This window comes from Arthrobotrys flagrans, assembly GCF_004000055.1.
Source record: "Arthrobotrys flagrans strain CBS H-5679 chromosome Unknown unitig_1, whole genome shotgun sequence".
Lineage (NCBI taxonomy): Eukaryota > Fungi > Ascomycota > Orbiliomycetes > Orbiliales > Orbiliaceae > Arthrobotrys > Arthrobotrys flagrans.
Genome location: NW_027137556.1, coordinates 3,538,649 through 3,556,134, shown reverse-complemented (window position 1 = coordinate 3,556,134; position 17,486 = coordinate 3,538,649). Strand labels below are relative to the sequence as shown.

General features: G+C 46.6%; 6 protein-coding genes across 6 annotated transcripts; 2 read left to right on the top strand and 4 right to left on the bottom strand.

Annotated features, from left to right (window-relative positions):
• Positions 1-57: 57 nt before the first annotated feature.
• On the bottom strand, positions 58-836 carry DFL_009068 (uncharacterized protein; the record flags this gene model as incomplete). The annotated part of the gene is made up of 2 exons (XM_067638895.1): positions 58-337; positions 403-836. 2 exons carry the CDS (start codon positions 834-836, stop codon positions 58-60), a joined length of 714 nt encoding a protein of 237 aa, XP_067486738.1.
• Positions 837-1,212: 376 nt separating this feature from the next.
• On the top strand, positions 1,213-2,400 carry DFL_009067 (uncharacterized protein; the record flags this gene model as incomplete). The annotated part of the gene is made up of 1 exon (XM_067638894.1): positions 1,213-2,400. One exon carries the CDS (start codon positions 1,213-1,215, stop codon positions 2,398-2,400), a length of 1,188 nt encoding a protein of 395 aa, XP_067486737.1.
• A 213-nt stretch (positions 2,401-2,613) lies between these two features.
• DFL_009066 (uncharacterized protein) lies at positions 2,614-3,543 on the bottom strand (the record flags this gene model as incomplete). The annotated part of the gene is made up of 4 exons (XM_067638893.1): positions 2,614-2,957; positions 3,035-3,163; positions 3,239-3,355; positions 3,444-3,543. 4 exons carry the CDS (start codon positions 3,541-3,543, stop codon positions 2,614-2,616), a joined length of 690 nt encoding a protein of 229 aa, XP_067486736.1.
• A 515-nt stretch (positions 3,544-4,058) lies between these two features.
• Positions 4,059-8,388, bottom strand: DFL_009065 (uncharacterized protein; the record flags this gene model as incomplete). The annotated part of the gene is made up of 8 exons (XM_067638892.1): positions 4,059-5,297; positions 5,366-5,732; positions 5,794-6,136; positions 6,196-6,352; positions 6,417-6,943; positions 7,000-7,092; positions 7,163-8,129; positions 8,224-8,388. 8 exons carry the CDS (start codon positions 8,386-8,388, stop codon positions 4,059-4,061), a joined length of 3,858 nt encoding a protein of 1,285 aa, XP_067486735.1.
• Positions 8,389-9,145: 757 nt separating this feature from the next.
• On the bottom strand, positions 9,146-9,942 carry DFL_009064 (uncharacterized protein; the record flags this gene model as incomplete). Its single annotated transcript, XM_067638891.1, has 4 exons — positions 9,146-9,210; positions 9,283-9,463; positions 9,596-9,755; positions 9,902-9,942. The coding sequence occupies 4 exons, from the start codon at positions 9,940-9,942 to the stop codon at positions 9,146-9,148; spliced, it is 447 nt and encodes a 148-aa protein (XP_067486734.1).
• A 28-nt stretch (positions 9,943-9,970) lies between these two features.
• Positions 9,971-15,828, top strand: DFL_009063 (uncharacterized protein; the record flags this gene model as incomplete). Its single annotated transcript, XM_067638890.1, has 14 exons — positions 9,971-11,876; positions 11,931-12,172; positions 12,241-12,594; positions 12,650-12,888; positions 12,945-13,280; positions 13,341-13,489; positions 13,560-13,587; positions 13,825-13,861; positions 13,972-14,247; positions 14,301-14,381; positions 14,437-14,613; positions 14,678-14,901; positions 14,965-15,627; positions 15,690-15,828. 14 exons carry the CDS (start codon positions 9,971-9,973, stop codon positions 15,826-15,828), a joined length of 4,851 nt encoding a protein of 1,616 aa, XP_067486733.1.
• Positions 15,829-17,486: the final 1,658 nt, after the last annotated feature.

Here is a 17,486-nt window from a genome sequence, read left to right as displayed (position 1 = left end):
AATCTTTTTTGCGAAAAAAAATGGGACTTATATATACAAGGGATCAATATCGGTCTTTTAGAACCAGCTACTGAGCCATCTCTGCGCTCTCATCCATGCGCCATCCGCTGTTAACTTGGGCCGAACGTCGAGGTAGAAGCTAGGTATTTCAGGCCGGGTCGGATCCCTCTTGCCGCTATAGAAATCGATGATATATTCGACGTTGGTCCCACACCGATCTACCACCCAGTCATGTCTATCGAATGGGGCTTGGTAGCCGAGGAGAACCAACATCCGCGCCTTTGGGGATAGTTTTGAAGCGTCTCCCGAAAACGACAGCAGTTTCGGCCCGCCGCATCTAATTTGGTTATTAATCAGCGAACATCCAGCTACGAGGGGTTTGGTTATATTAAGAGAACGGACTTTTCGCTGCCCTTGCCCTTTTCCCACTCTTTAATCTCCGCCCACGCTCTCTCGTTCACAGCATTATGTATTGGAACAATCATGCGCATATCCTCTGCCTTAGGATCCCAGTCTTTCCGTTTCATAGCATCGAAGAACATCTTTTCTGATGGATAGATCCAATTTCCTATCGACGGGGATACGGAAGAAGCAGCATGAGGGTTCGGAGATTCAGCATTCCCATTGGAGATAGTGACCCTGGGAATTGACGATATCTCACGGGCTTTGCTGAGGCTATCGGTCACCGACGGCGGCTGGGTTGGAGTCTGTTTTCCATCTTGCTGTTGTTTTAGCCAGGCGGCTCGGGTGGAGTGGTCGACGGGGCAGCCTGCAGCGGCAGCAGGGTCTAGTTGTCCCTGCGCAGCGGCCTGGTGGGTTTTGTCATCTGGAGCCATGGGGATCCCGCTGCGACCACTACTCCATGGTTATGGTTATGGTGATGGTGTGGTGATGGTGGGTTGGGGATATTGGATATCATTGCAAATGCAAAGGTTTGATTCGGCTGTTGCCGCACTCGTGGGAACTGGCCGCTGGCCCCGGTCACCGACGGCCGACGTCCCGGGTAAGCTGGTTCAGGAACTGTTTGTGCCCTGACAACCTCAACAAACTCGACCGAGGTGTCTAGTCTGTTGTCCATGGTCTGTCCGGTATAAAGCTAGCAGCTGGTCGACCCCTCAATTGGCTTCAGGACCAATTGAAAACACACCAACCTCCTCTCCCACTCCATTTGCTACCCATAATCAATTGCCGGCTCAAAATACCATCACTATCATGGCAAACTCGTCGATCTACCACGCGACTGCCACGGCCCCGGTCAACATTGCCGTCATCAAGTACTGGGGTAAAGCTTCCACCAAGCTAAATACACCCACGAACTCCTCATTGTCTGTCACTCTCTCCCAAGACGACCTACGGACAATCACAACCGCCTCTTGTTCCGCATCATTCGTGGCCGATGCCCTCTGGCTCAACGGTGGCCCTCACGATGTCAGCAATGCAAGATCACAAGCTTGCTTTGCTGAATTGCGATCTCTGCGAAAAGCAAAGGAAGATAAGGACTCGTCCCTGCCTCCGCTTTCCACCTACAAGCTCCACTTGATATCGGAAAACAATTTCCCTACCGCTGCCGGACTTGCTAGCTCTGCTGCCGGCTTTGCAGCTTTCGTCAGGGCAATTGCGGACCTCTACGAACTCGACGAGTCTCCAACGGAATTATCACGAATCGCAAGACAGGGCTCCGGGTCTGCTTGTCGGTCACTATTTGGCGGCTATGTTGCTTGGGAGAAAGGCGACCGTGAAGACGGACAGGATTCCCTCGCGGTTCAGGTAGCACCGGAGTCACATTGGCCTACAATGCGAGCTGCGATTCTCGTGATCTCGGACGCCAAGAAAGGAGTTTCGTCGACCACAGGAATGCAAGCTACTGTTGCGACATCTACCCTATTTCCAAATCGCACCAACGTTGTTGTTCCCGCTAGGATGGAAGCTATGAAGAAGGCTATCGCTGAGAAGGACTTCGAAACATTCGCAGAACTCACAATGGCGGACTCTAATTCCTTCCATGCGGTATGCTTGGATACTATCCCCCCTATCTTCTACATGAACGATACCTCTCGAGCGGCAGTCCGTGTCGTTGAAGAGATCAATCGATCTGCTGGCAAGAAGGTTGCTGCGTACACCTTTGACGCTGGCCCGAATGCTGTCATTTACTACGACGAGGCCAACCAGGACATTGTGTTGGGAACTTTGAAGAAGGCTACGGCAGCAATCACCGGTTGGTCGGATAAGTACGCCCATATTAATGCGGCGGTTCCGGAAGGGTTCAATGAAGCGTTCTTGGAACCATTGGCGGGTGGTGTCTCGCGGGTTATCCTGACGAGTGTGGGATCCGGACCTTTGAAAGTGCCAAAGGAGAATGCCCTCATTGATGAACAGGGAAACCCTAGGTCTGCAACATAATCATGTAACTGTTGATCTTATGTTCTGTACGAGCGATGGGGGAGCTCAAGTGCCTCGCGGATATCTGGGGCCTATCTTACCCCGGAAGTTACCTATTTTCATGATATATGAGTCTCTAGAATATATACAAATTTAATCATAGCTCCAACCCAGAGTCCTTCTATAATACACTTGCTAGTAAAGATGCTCATGTTTTTAAAATGCCTTCCCTCCTTATGTCGAATCGCCATCGACTCCCTTTTTGGCATTTTCTTCCTCTAGCTTCTTGGTCAACCTCGCGATTTCCTCGTCTACCAATGCAATTTCCGCATCGACCATCAATTGTTTATCTCTCATTTTCTCAACATACTCCTCACTGGTTAGTCTCCGAACGGGGCTATTCTCAGAATTTAAAATCCTAGAAAGTATCCCTTCTTTCTGCGGTGCTTCAGCTGACCAGTCCTTATTCATATTCGACTCGTCTTGCTTCCTCGCTTCGATAGTGTTTAGAACGGCCTGACCTCCAAGACCGGCCAATCCAAAGGCTACGAGGCCTGGGAGCATATTCCTTCGGCCGCCTTTTTTTACGAGTTAAGCATTAGAACTGACTGGAAAGAGGTTTCGCGAATTAGGTCCCCGAGATTTGGAGCCTTACCTATGACCGCGCCCCAAGTTCCTCCGACGGCGGCAGCAGATGCACCGCTTAATATAATTCTTTCACGGGATGTGATGGTATCACCCTGAGGATATTTAAAAACCCTCTTTGAGAATATATCTCTTGTAACTGTTAATCAAGCCAAGCTCGAGGTTAATAGGCGAAGTTCCTGACGAATTATTTTTATGGGAATAAATATGGTACCATAGAACCCTGTTCCTAGAATAAAACAATTCAATGTAGTTCCGACAACATATAAACGACTGCGCGGATTGTTTTTTAGAGTGGCGACCAGAGCACTCAGAAGCCCGCCGCATGTAGCTGTTTGTGAGAATCGATAATGTTAATAACCACTCTTGCCCCGTCCGGTATTTGGGTGAAAAACTTTGGGGGGGATATGTCTATATACCAGTCGAGAACCCGACATAAAGGCCTTTGACAAAGGTCCCGGGTCCCCTTTGCGCAGCCTTTACGGCCCCAGGAGTTGAGGAATCGATGTTATCAACCATGCTTTTTCTAACTTCCTAGAGGCATCGGCATCGATCGAGTTTTGTTGTATTTTGGTACTGCCATTGGAAAGTTTTTCGTTGTCCTGCAGTTTTATGTGCTCCGGCTATGAGGCAGATAAACACTAAGAAAGTTGACAAAGATGGTTGCGAACGAGATCCTCTTCGAATCCAATAAAATTGATCCCTTACTCACCTTGATCTTGTAACTTGGCTTCTACGAAATGATCATAGCTTTCTTAAATTCTTAATTTGTCAATGTTAATTTTGGTAGAAACACAATCCAGCCTTAAAATACAACAGGAGACGAAGCCTCCAGGCTTGCTATTAGGTAGGTAAACGCTTAAAAGTACGAAGCGCGAAGTGGATATCGTCTAAAACCCTTCCTATTAACCCCTATCCGTATCGACTCTCCTGTAGGCCGTACGATTAATAAGCAAATGCAATGTTTGGATTGAAACGGGTTTGAATTGTTCCGAAGTCTCGCCAACATATATACAAAATTTGGAACCACAAGGTTATAAGATAGACAAGCCTTGGAATGACCTAATGGTCGAAAAGTCTGGAGGCTTAATCATTTTTGTACCTGCTCCATCTTCCAGCTCTTCCTCGTTCGCTTGTACTATACCGGTAGGCATCGCTGGAGCGTTATCAAACACTTCCTTTCGGGTGTTTTCAAGTGCGGCAAGTACACTCTGCATTCCAACTTGTATTGACTCTGCTCTTTCCCTCATCCCTCGCCTCATCAAACCCTCCATGATTCGATAACTTTCTTCTTGCGTTTCGTTCACCCTGGCTATCAGCCTTCCTATCGAGTTGACTAGATACTCTTCCTCGTAAACGGATCCCTTTTTCCCCCTCGCCTTTTTGCGCTCCTCCCTCCTCCTGTTTTTGGACGTCTTTCGAGTTGCATTGGTCGCTATACTGCCTGGGGTCTTATCAGTATATCTTGTGAATGTTGAGCCTGCTGCGGTGGAGAGATCCGTTCCTGCCACGGATACGTTGTCCGGAGCATCGGTTTCACCGGATGCGCCGTAAAAGGCGACAGGGTCGTTCTCTTTCTTCTCACGTAAGTCTTTAATACGAGATGTCTGCGACTTAATTTGCGCTAGGAAGTCTGCTATCAATTCCGATGTGGTGTTAAATGCCTCGACAAGACCCGGATCTACCACTTCCTCTAACAGATTGAATGATTGCTTCAACGCAATAACACGCATTGCATCCTGGAAAAATGAACCTTTGCAATACGACGAAACTGCTTCCCTAACATCATTTCGGTAGTCAAGGTACAGCGTAGCTGCATTCTTGAAATCTTTACTTTCGGTAAGAGCATCCGCCAAAATTCCACTAAGTTCAGTAATCTCCTCGTTAGATAGCGGTATCCTGCTAGCCGTGTACAATGCTTCCTGCCACAAGCCGCACTTTTGGTAAGCGTCTAGTGCTCTCTCCCAGGAGTTAAGGTATTCAAACGAGAGACCGGCCTCTTTGTGACTGGAAGTAGCCATAAGGTACTCTGCGTGTGATTTAACGATTATTTTCCGTTTCTCGTCGTCGTATTTCACGAGGTTTGTGACATGTCGGTATAAGTCGTGCTTTACGGTGTATTCTGAAAGCTCAACAAATCCCGGGTCTCCCATCTCGTGAAGCCAATTTGCTGCTTTTGTATGCCGACCTAGGAAATCGTCGATGAAGAACTTTTGGCGCAGGGGCTCCATCTCTCGGATCGATTGAAGAAACGGGAGGTATTCCCTCGGGTCCTAGTTTAGGGAGAAATCATCGTTAAATTCCTAACATCTTGGAGAAGGGATATGTGATTTGGTGATACCTTTTGAGACTGTTGCGCTATCAGTAGTGCGAGCTCTAGATCATATATACCTAAGGAATGATCGTATAACAGGTTAACATCTGCAAGGAAGCAGATGTGTTCTATCGCTAGATCTGTGTCATCGGAATTATTTGCTTTCATTTGACTGATCATCGAAAGTCCGTTATCTAAGTCGGCTGGCTTCTTGCTCACATAGCAAGTCACAAGGTTTTGAGTACTGGGAGATTTTCTCCGCTGAATTCCTTCCAAGATCGCATCGCAGATTTTGTTGACTTTGTTCGGGATTTCAGGTGGAGGATAGGGTCTCTCCCCCTTGGCAGGGTCGTATATTTTTAAGTCATACATGGTCTTAGATACGTCCTCGTCCCTAAGTTACCGCAATATTAGAGTCTTGAATCGGATTGAGAGATGTTTTGATTGATACATACCGTAGCTGGGACAGGAAAAGGTCGACATATTGAACACTTTCGATCTGCTCGAGGAAGGTATCTATCGAAGCCATAAACTGTTCTGGGTTATGGTCATGAAGCAGGTTAAAGTCCACACGGTGCGTTCTACAATAGGAAAATGCCGCCTTGTAGTCTTTGGAGTTGATGCATTCCCGAATCCCCGCTAGAACAAGAGCTCGGGGATAGATAGTCTCCAAGTTTCCACGCGGCATCTGCAAAATGATGGCAAATGTCGACGGTATGACGGTGACCAATTTCCCTCCTCGCTCAATAGCTCGACACAGTTCATTACCGGCCGCATCCTCCGGCGGAATTTGGAAATCTCCTCAATTATTAGCTAGGGCTTTAGCAGCTGCTTCGTGGGGAAGTGAGGGTTCTTACCATCGATATTACCTGCCAAGGAGATGAATTTCAGAAAATTTTGTATCGTGGTAATGATGAGATGTTGACTTGTGAGGACGAAAGAAGTGCAACCGTTCAGCAGTGGCTTCCCATTGCAGAAGAGACGCCCGCTAGGACCTAAGGCGAATATTTTCCGCTACCCATATATTGTTACCACACGTCCACTGTCCCATACAGGTACTGCTGTCAAAATATCTTACTTTTTGCTCGCCTGGATCGTATCGGTCGTCAATTAGGCATGTTTGTGGGTGGCTCTGTCGGTCGAGAATAGCAAGCGCCTCGTCAAAGACAACCACCTCCCCGGATACACTTTCACAGAGGAGGCTTGAGCCATCGCTAGACAGTATGATACTTGCGACGCCAGCCACAAGCTGGCTATCTTCGATTCTTCCGAATTTACCCCAACGGCCTTCCGTCCTTTGGTATATATCAATCGAGGCCGTGCCATAAAGCAGAGCGACCTTGTTTGATCCAAAGAAACATATTTGACGATAATTCAATCGACTCTCCAGCTCGATGGCGGATTTTTGCACATCAGTTGGCGCCTTTCGTTTTAGAGTTGGAACGTCCCAATTTATTATATCAACTCCCCTCGCCGTAAGAGCTGCCAAACTATCGCCAGTCGGGGATACTGCGACGTCGATAACATTACCCTCAAGCGCAATTTCGCAAAGAGACATTGGAGGGGGCATGTTGGCATATCGAAACGGCGTCAATTTCAGGTTACCTATAAGTACAATAGTTAATACTGACAGTATCGCAAAGGGAGAGCTTGGAACTTACTCCCATCTATTACCGTCACGATACCCTGATCCAACGGCGGGGAAGTTGCACCGCGATGGACGAACCACGAAAACTCTAGTTCGGTGATTTCTCCTATATTCCCAAACTCAGTATTAGAAAATTAATAACCATGGGGAACAAGTTAACTGTAAAATGAGCCTACCGAGAGTAGCTACACTTAGCTGAAGTGTCTTCTCCGGGTGCCATTTCACCCGCGGCGGTGAAGAATCCAACGAAGAGCCGTGAAAAGATTTGCAATATATCTCACTTTTGAGATACCAGTGATAATTCATCGTCGTCCATAGTTGTATCCGATCCTCCAAACACACCGCAAGAACGGTTGAGTCGATATTCCACTCAAGATCGTGTAAATTCGCAGGCTTAGGGCCGATGTTGGGTATCCGGAGCGGAAACTCTCCATGCCTAAGGCCGTTTCTCTCAAAGAATATCACTTCGAGGTCGGTTCCTAGACGTTTTATAGAAGCAATGAGGTTTCCAGATGGTCGCCAGCTCAAAGCGCCTTCCATCCCATCAACTGGTTCACTGACGCCATCAAGTTCGCCGCTTCGACTGAAAACCCTTATTATTCTTCGTTTTCCATCCTGGATTGTTGATAAAGCAACATATTGGCCGTCCCCTCGCCAGCTTAGCTTAGCGTCTTTAGTATCAGCGTCGCTGAGTACACCTTCGTCAACTCTTTCCGGCATTGTTGGATCTCTCAATGCTGCAGCTCGTTTGCCTTTGAATTGTGTTTCCTTTTTGCCCCAGCCAACGTTGACATGCTTCGATAATTTGAGATCTTCTTCAGTGAGGTTAAAATCGGCCAGAGGTTCAAATTGTCGGGTCATAAGAACAAAAGTTCGAGCCTCCGTTGCAATAGCGAGAAGGCTTTCATCTGGAGACCAAGAAGCTGTAGCGATGCCTTCCTCAACCGAGCCGACGATTTCAACTTTACTTTGACCATCGTGGGGCTCTTCCCGGACGACAATGACATCGCCACCTTTAAGTACAAGGCATATCGATAAGTCATCCGCAAAGTAGTGTAGATCTAAAATCTTATCCTCTTCTAAACCGTTTTTTGGGCATGGTCCTTGATAATCCCAAGATGTTATATGTGTCACCGAGCCATCCTGCTCCAATAAATGTCAACCAATATATCAGATCATGATCACTCCGGATTAAAATCCGATATCCTTTACTAAAACTAGGGAACATGGTGCTTACTATAATGCGATTGATTTCAATGACGGGGAAGTCTAGTGACGGACCGAACGCACAAATAATCGAATTTGAAGAAGCATCCCACTCAGTCGCCGCAAGAGGTAGGTCTGGGACCACAGTCGAACTGACTTGGTGGGTTTTCCTGCGTATGGAAAGTAGATTACGCATCTTGGTTCGATTTGGAGCGAAGAAATACCTCTGTTAGATAATGGGTTTTGAGATTCGAAAGTTGAAGCTCTATATCAAGTGACCCGGTGGCAGTTATCAGGGCCGTGAATCATTTCCCAAATTTTTGCATTTCGATAGATCTAAGGTTGTTGCAACCGGAAGGTTCTTTCGTCCAACACATTTTTTTAATGTATGCGGGGAGTTCATCGATGGTCGCCTATCAGTTACTGGCCAGGTGCAGGTAAGTTATCATAGTCAAACAAGCGCTAGCGCGAATACCAACAGACGCCGGAATTCAGCCAGCGGGATCTTGGGCTTGTCGGAGTACCTATCGGGTGGCTTGGATTGGAATTGCAAGGGATCGGTATGGGCCAATCGGCATGGCCTGGGTTAACAAGTCTAAGATATTGATTATATCACTAACAGGTATTGCAATTGAAACTGGAAATCCATATGCTTCCTATATGATATCTACCGATATGCCTTTTCCCTTCCAAGCGTACTGGCCTTCAGACTCTGTGATAGGGGGTCGGGTCTCCCCGGATTGTCTGGATCAAGTTGTCTAGAAAAGTATTCAAATGCCTGGCTGAAAACAGACCATATCCGTAATTTTATATATATACTTCAGTACGCACTTAAAAATTAACAGCAAGGAAGAAAACAAAGCAATCCCCATTTCATATTCACCAACTGCATCTTTTGTGATACATTTGAGTTTCCAGAGAAAATATAGAATTCCCTCTCTCGTATAAACCTTCTACAAGAAAGACTTCTTCTTTGTTTGCCAGACAGCAATTCCGAAGGGTAGAGCGAACCCAATGCCTGCAGGACAACCTTCGGGTTAGCACCATTGTATCAAATGGAGGGGAGATTATGGGCCACGATTTAACGTACTGCAGAAAGCAATGAATTTGACACTGAAGAACTTGCTGAGGGGATCGAATGGAAGATTGCTTCTGGGACCGGTAGGATAGTGGTATGGGGAAGACATCCTTGGAGCCGAAGTGGAAAAGTTCTGGCGGGCAACGGTGCGCAAACAGGCGACGCGGGAAGCAATTTGAGGTCGCATTGTATCCTGCTCGATAATGCAGCCAGTGTCAGCCAGGCCTCATCGTTTGAGGTGAAGTGAAATGAAGTGGAGTGAAGTGAAGGTTGTGAGAGATCGGGAGATTCAAGGATTGCCTCGGAAGAGGGATAGGATACGTACGGACTTGTGGTTTTGATTGTAATTCGAGGACGTTGACGATGCCTGGACTCTTGACGGCTCGGCTCCGATTGGCGGTATTCTGATGAGTGTCTGTCTGTGGGTTTGAGATTCGGGAATGCAGAAGAAAAGGATGGATGTTTGTTGGAGAGACGTTTTGAACCTTTACATCACACCACTAATAGCCTAGTCTAACTGCTGATCCGATGCCTGCAGCCAACGCCAAGACATCGAACCCAGAGATTTAGTTCCTGAATTTCCTGACACGGTCAACCATCAACTTCGATTCGACTTCAACCTTTACCATACATACCAAGCATTTTAATTTGTCCTTTTGGAATAGCGACCATCGCGGATAGTCACCGCTTGACCGACAGGATGTTCGGTGACGACGAACTTTTCGATGTTTTCGATAAACCTGCAGAAGGCAGTTCGAAGCCAGGGTCTGAGAAAGGTCCTGGAAAAGAACGACGGAAACGAAATGCCGACACGGCTGATCCAAAAGATGGAATCAGTGCCGCTACTTCTAATCATATGGAAATTGATGGAAACGGAATAACGAGCCCACAGGATCTTGATGCCGCTGGCGAACTTGGAGAGCTACCAGACCAGCCTGCGCAGAAGAAACAGCGGCGCGAATCCATACCTGATCCTGTAATAACCGACTCGTTCGAAACCGAGCAGCAGAGAGAAGTCGCAGCATCGGCCGGCCTGACATCTCAATCCGTCGAAGGCGCTGCCGTTGTTCTGTCCCACCAAGTGCGCCATCAAGTCGCATTACCGCCAGACTATCCCTATGTCCCCATATCGGAGCACAAATCACCAGAGAATCCTGCACGGAAATACTCTTTCAAGCTTGACCCTTTCCAAGCAGTTTCGATAGCGTCTATTGAACGAGGAGAAAGTGTTTTAGTCAGTGCTCATACCAGTGCTGGTAAGACCGTCGTCGCAGAATACGCCATCGCCCAGAGTCTTAAAAACAACCAGAGGGTCATTTACACAAGTCCGATAAAAGCCCTTAGCAACCAGAAATACAGAGAATTTAGTCAGGAGTTTGGCGATGTTGGCCTTATGACTGGTGATGTCACAATCAACCCTTCTGCGACATGTCTCGTCATGACAACTGAAATTCTAAGGTCAATGTTGTACCGTGGATCTGAAATTATGAGAGAAGTAGCGTGGGTAGTCTTTGACGAAATTCACTACATGAGAGACAAGGTCAGAGGCGTGGTCTGGGAGGAGACGATCATTCTGCTTCCGGACAAGGTCCGCTATGTTTTCTTATCTGCGACCATACCCAACGCCATGCAGTTCGCAGAATGGATATGCAAAACCCACGTACAGCCATGCCACGTTGTGTATACAGATTTTCGGCCGACACCACTTCAACACTACCTTTTCCCGGCCGGGGCCGACGGAATCCACCTGGTGGTGGACGAGAAGGGTGTTTTCCGAGAAGATAACTTCCAAAAGGCCATGAATTCCTTGTTGGACAAGATGGGCGATGATCCTGCAAACCCTAACGGGCGGCGTGGGGGCCCAAGAAAGAAAAAGTGGCAGACCAACAAAGGTGGAAACAAGGGACCCAACGATATCTACAAAATTGTGAAGATGATCATGATCAAAAATTACAACCCTGTCATCGTCTTCAGTTTCAGTAAAAGAGAATGTGAAAACCACGCTCTCCAGATGAGTAAGCTCGCCTTTAATGATGAGGATGAGAAGGAGCTGGTGGGCCGTGTTTTTGAAAATGCCATCAGCTCGCTCTCAGACGAAGACAAAGAATTGTCACAAATTCAACATATTTTGCCTCTTCTCCGCCGAGGCATCGGAATCCATCATTCAGGATTGCTGCCAATTTTGAAGGAAGTCATAGAAATTCTCTTTCAGGAAGGCCTGATAAAGGTCTTGTTCGCCACAGAAACATTCTCTATTGGGTTGAATATGCCGGCTAAAACCGTTGTGTTCACCTCTCTCAGAAAATTTGATGGTATTGCACAGAGATGGGTATCTCCTTCAGAGTTCATACAAATGTCCGGTCGAGCTGGGCGTCGTGGTCTGGACGACCGTGGTATCGTCATTTGTATGGTTGACGAGAAAATCGAACCTAATACCGCTAGAGATATCGTCAAGGGAGAACAAGACAAACTTAACTCGGCCTTCTATCTGGGGTACAACATGATCCTTAATCTAATGAGAGTCGAGGGTATTTCGCCAGAGTACATGTTGGAGCGCTGTTTCTTCCAATTCCAGAACACAGCTAATGCCTCTGGGCTGGAAAAAGGTGAGATTCTTCGATAAACCTTCGTTCAACGGGTTGCTGATTATTTGCGCACAGAGCTCCAAGAAATAGATGCTGGAAGGCATGCTATCCAGATCGAGGACGAAGGGACTATACGAGAATATTTCGACCTGCGCCAACAACTAGACACCTACGGGCAGCAAATGCGAGATGTCGTCAATCATCCCAACTACTGCCTGCAATTCATGCAACCGGGGCGCCTTGTTCGAGTAAAACATAAGGGTGTGGACTTCGGATGGGGCGCAGTCGTCAATTATTCTAAGAGGATAAAGGGAAAGGTCCGTAGTTCTATCTATCAAGCTACGGCAAGGGGAGACATTATTGGGCTAACTTAACCACGTCTCAGAATGCAACCGATGACTTCTCAGCCCAAGAGTCTTACATTGTGGATGTTCTGCTAAGCATTGCAGAGGGCCGAAACCCAAACTTCTCGAATTCTGCCGGACTGCCCGATGGTGTCTACCCCCCCGGGGAAGACGAACGGGGAGTAATGGAAGTCGTTCCAGTCGTTCTCTCCTGTCTGGACGGGATCGGCCACATCCGCATCTTCCTCCCCAAAGATCTTAAGGCAGCAGAGCAGAGGACAAATGTACAGAAATCAATTGAGGAGGTGAAAAGAAGATTCCCTGATGGAATTGCTCTCCTCGACCCCATCGAGAATATGCAAATCACAGACGAGTCTTTTAAGAAGCTTATGAGGGTTTGTAGTCCTTAGTTTGTCGTTCCTGGATGCCGCTAATACCGCAATGTTTTAGAAAATCGAAGTTTTAGAGTCGAAGCTTCTCTCAAATCCATTACATAGTTCCCCGAGATTAAAAGAGCTTTACACCAAATACTCGCATAAAGTCGAGCTTACAAACAAGATCAAAATGCTCAGAAAAACTATACAGTCTGCACATTCAGTAATGCAACTGGACGAACTGAAATACAGGAAGCGAGTCCTACGACGTCTAGGCTTCATCTCGGAGAACGACATAATTCAATTGAAAGCAAGGTACAACTTTTAAAGGACGGGAAACCATATTCAGCAAAGCTAACTCGTTTTTGAAGGGTTGCATGTGAAATTAGCAGCGCCGACGAACTGCTTCTCAGCGAGCTTATGTTCAACCGGATGTTCAACGAGCTAACGCCGGAACAGTGCGCAGCAGTCTTGAGCTGTGTCGTGTTTGACGAGAAGTCCAATAACAAGGATGCAAATAAACCAGCGATGAAGGATCAGTTGGCAAAACCGTATCGCGCTCTGATAGAGCAAGCTCGCATAATAGCCAAGATCGCGATTGAGAGCAAAATCCAGATTAACGAAGAGGAGTATATCAAGGCCATCACATCGGACCTCATGGAAGTTGTGTTTGCATGGACACAAGGGGCTTCGTTCGCAACTATCTGGTAAGTAATCTACGTAGCTTTGTCATACATATTGCAAAGAGATTGCTAACCATGGTAAAGTAAAATGACGGACGTGTATGAAGGAAGTTTAATACGTATGTTTCGAAGATTAGAAGAGCTACTGCTACAAATGGTAGCCGCTGCGAAGGTGATGGGAAGCGAAGAGCTTGAAAAGAAGTTCGAAGCGGCGTTGGCCCTGATTAAGAGAGGTTCGTATTTAATTTGTGCCGAAACGAAACAGAAGAAATGAGAAGCTAACTTAACGACTACCTTTTATAGATATCGTTGCGGCTCAGTCCCTTTACCTGTGAGTCGGCACGGTCTAGAGTTTGTGTTCTCATGCTAGTTTTAATTCTCCCTCTCCCTCCCTCCCTCCCTCCCTCCCTCACTCTCTATTTCTTCCTTTTTTCTTATAAACGTATTTCTACCCTCCACTTGTATATTAGCCTCGAAGTACCTGAGAATCAGTGTGAAAATATTAATGGCCAATGGACAGGCGTTAATTCCATAGACTTGACCAGTAACCATTAATCGCAATTGGTAGGGTGGGTAAAGCAGCTTGGCGACGGACCCCTGCACTTGTAATTACACGTCGATGAGCAACAACAACGCGTCTTCCCAGCCCGCCTGCTCGGGGTATTTTGCCCTGCCCTCATCTCCAGTACCAGTCAACATCTAAAATCCACAACAGAGAGGAGCGAAGACCCAGATTACCGACGTCATGTCCGACAGAAAACGAAATACCAACCTGGAGAACAATATGCAAGTCGCATATCACTCCGAAGAAGCCGACTCCTTGCAGGACAAGCTAAATCAAAAACTTGGCCCCGAGTTTATCTCACACCGAGCTGGTCCTGGAGGGCGCAAGGTCGCATACATATCCGGAGACAAGTCAATAAACCTCGCCAACCATGTTTTCGGATTCAACGGGTGGTCCTCACAAATTCAAGAGGTGGTTGTGGACTTTGTATGTGAACTCTTCATTTGGGAACACCGACTCGAATACTAATATTCAGATAGGTTGATGAGTCCAATGGCCGAGTGAGCATCGGTATATCAGTCACAATGAGGTTGACACTGCGAGACGGAATGTATCGAGAGGTATTTCTAAGTCTATTGACCTGTGCCTATTCACTCCTAACATATTCTCCCTCAGGATATCGGTTACGGCGAGGCAGAAAACATGAAGGGCAAGGCCGCAGCTTTTTCGAAAGCAAAGAAATCAGCCACAACAGATGCCCTCAAGCGAACACTGAGGCAGTTTGGAGAAATATTCAGTTGTATCTCAGATGCCGACTTTCTCAAGAAGGTCTTAAAAATCAAAGTGCCATCAGTAAGGCGATTCGTTTTATACAAAATGATACAACTAGCGTTCCCGGCTAACTTTGAGTAAATAGACCGATCTTGATGAATCAGTTCTCTATAGACACCCCGATGTTTTCAAACGGATAAAAGCAAGACCGACAGCACCAGTTTCAAAGGCTGAGCCTGAACCACCCGCAATCGACTTTAGTAATGTTATTGCAGAGAATGATGAAGATGGCGATTTTGAAGAGTATGGAATGGCCGAAGATGATATGGAAGGTTTGATTGACGACGACTCCCTAATAACTGCACCATCGTGAGTATCTCCCGAGCACTCTGTTCGTTATCTTCCGCATGCTGAACTGGCAAACGCAATCAGTGTTCCCTCAAACAGGGCACCAAATCCACCTCCTGTTCAAAACATCCCACAGCAACAACGAGGACCTTCGTATCCTATGCAGCCTCCGACCCCCCGATTTAACCAGGCGGGAAACAATAATAATCAAGAAACTACTCGACAGCAACTTTCAATGGCGCCGTTAGCACACACACACCCGGGAAACTCGGGGCCCATCCACCGTCCGCCCGCGGCAGGTCCAAGTGTGGGAGCGACTGGGCAAGAGCAACGGAGCAATATCCCATTACCCGGAGGACAGGAGGCATCCGCACCACAAATCCCACCTGTTGCATTCTTCAGTGCTCGTGCTACCCTCGACAGCGGTGCAACCAAGGAAGCCTTTAACCCCCAATTACAAAGCCCATCAATTAAGAAGACGGCTGGAATCGACCACTCTAAGTCAACTCCTATCTCAAGAGCAAAGATTGGGCTTCATGATTTGCCATCAGGTTCCCCAACCATCTCGAAGCCAAACTTCCAGCCTCCAGGGGCGAATGGATTCAGGCCTATCGGGGTTTCAGCAGCCCAAATTCCGGGAAATCGAGGGTTTAGGGCGCCGACATTAACAAATCCAAACAATGCCGGCCAGAAAATGTACCCCCCTCTCAACGCGCCGAAACGAAATTCAGATGGCCTGCCAATCAAGTAAGTCATTTCAGCCTGCAAAGGAATTCATTGAATTGTTGCTAACCGTATCCCGCTCATAGTGACATGATGAACCGCCCGATACTCGCAGAGGCATCGAACAAAACTTTGAATGCACAATTTCACTCGGGGAATCAACTTAAGAAAGAGATGGAGGGGCCCGCTCATGAAGACAATATGAATAAGCGATTGCGAACTTAGTCGTAGGTCTGGTCAGAGCAGTCGAAGTATAATTATATATACATCTCTGACTATCTTGGATATAAGACGTCGATATCGTTGGGTCAAAATGGGAAAACCTCCTTGATTTACTTTCAGCTATTGGGCTGGGACCCGCTTAGCAATGATATACATACACCTATCGTCTCTACGATTTACGGCAAACCTGTGGACACATGAGATTCTCTTCTCAAATTTCCTTGAAGCCGTGTTAAATCGGTGTTTCGCACCATCAATATCCCTTACCGACAGTCCCTAGCCCGGGGCATGTCAGAGGGTACTCATTTTTGACTCGAGATGAGAAATTTTACAAACATTTCAAAGCGCGGGCATACTGGCACCCTGGAAAAAGTTTATAACTTCCTAAAATCGCTACTTGCACCCTAGCTATCACTGAGCGACCAGTATACAAAACGTTCTGGTAGTACGTCAGCATCATTGGTTGCTTAACTCAATACGGTACTGATAGCTGCACCGTAAAATTATTTCCCGGGCGTCTTTTTTCATTTATTGTTCTTAAAATTTCTTTTCCTTTTCCTTTTTGGTTGGGGGGTTAGATCAACTTCCTTGGAACTTCATATGTCTTGGCATAGGCTGAAGGGAATATCTTCTTGATGATGCATGATATGCTAACATAAAATATGAATCTCGATGCCTCGCATTTTGGCATATTGAATCCGTATCCCTAGGGATTATCAATTTTCCCGGATGAGGTAAATTTTGACGCAACAAATTTAAAAAGTATAGATATATAATGCGTCGTCTCGCAAACCAGATTAAGGCTCGAAGGTATCAGAATGGAAGGAAATGCTAGAGGCAGTTATAATGAGCCGATTTAAGCGATTGGACAAGCAAGTACGAACTATAATATATGACTAAAGGGGAGTCTGATAACGAGACCAGCTAAAAGGCAAAAATGGAAAACGTTAAACGTCGAAAAAAATGGATCTGATCATGAGTGCATCATGAATATCCTAATGATTCGACACTGGGTGTGCCCAGCTTTATCGACCAGGGCTGTACATCATCACCATGCCATTCGCCACAGCTTCGCCGCAACCGAGATATGTTCATAATTCCCTCTACTTTGGGATTTTTGCTACTGCAGTTTTATACAAACATTTCTAGCCCAGGAAAGGCGTAATACGAAACGAGGGGCAAAAACAAAGATCTCAAATTATTCGATATAATGGAAGCAGACTAGTTCAAAAAAGAAGTAGTATCTTCGAACACTCGGGATGTGGCGAAACTTTAAAGGGATTGTCAAACTTGGAATAGCTATAGAACTCTTCTGGGAACATGAATTCCTTTATTACTCTTGGATTTCAAATCCTGGATCTCACATTCATGATTATACATACATCTCCAGCAAGCTAAGGGTGGCGGAAGCTTCGAAGGGCTGAACAGAATGAGAAATGTTCCTCCTTTCCGTGGATCTTCCTCCGAAGCTCTCTTGTAGCTATTCGAATCCACCTCATGGCCGGCTCAACGTTATTTTATATCTATATATATATATACCTATAAAGGCTGCCACAATAAAACTGGTGCTACATTATGCAGTAGGGCATGAGCTAAGGTTATGCTCCCGCCGGGATTTAGTCACAGCTTTCCTGTATGGAAGGATGGCAAGTTTATGTATA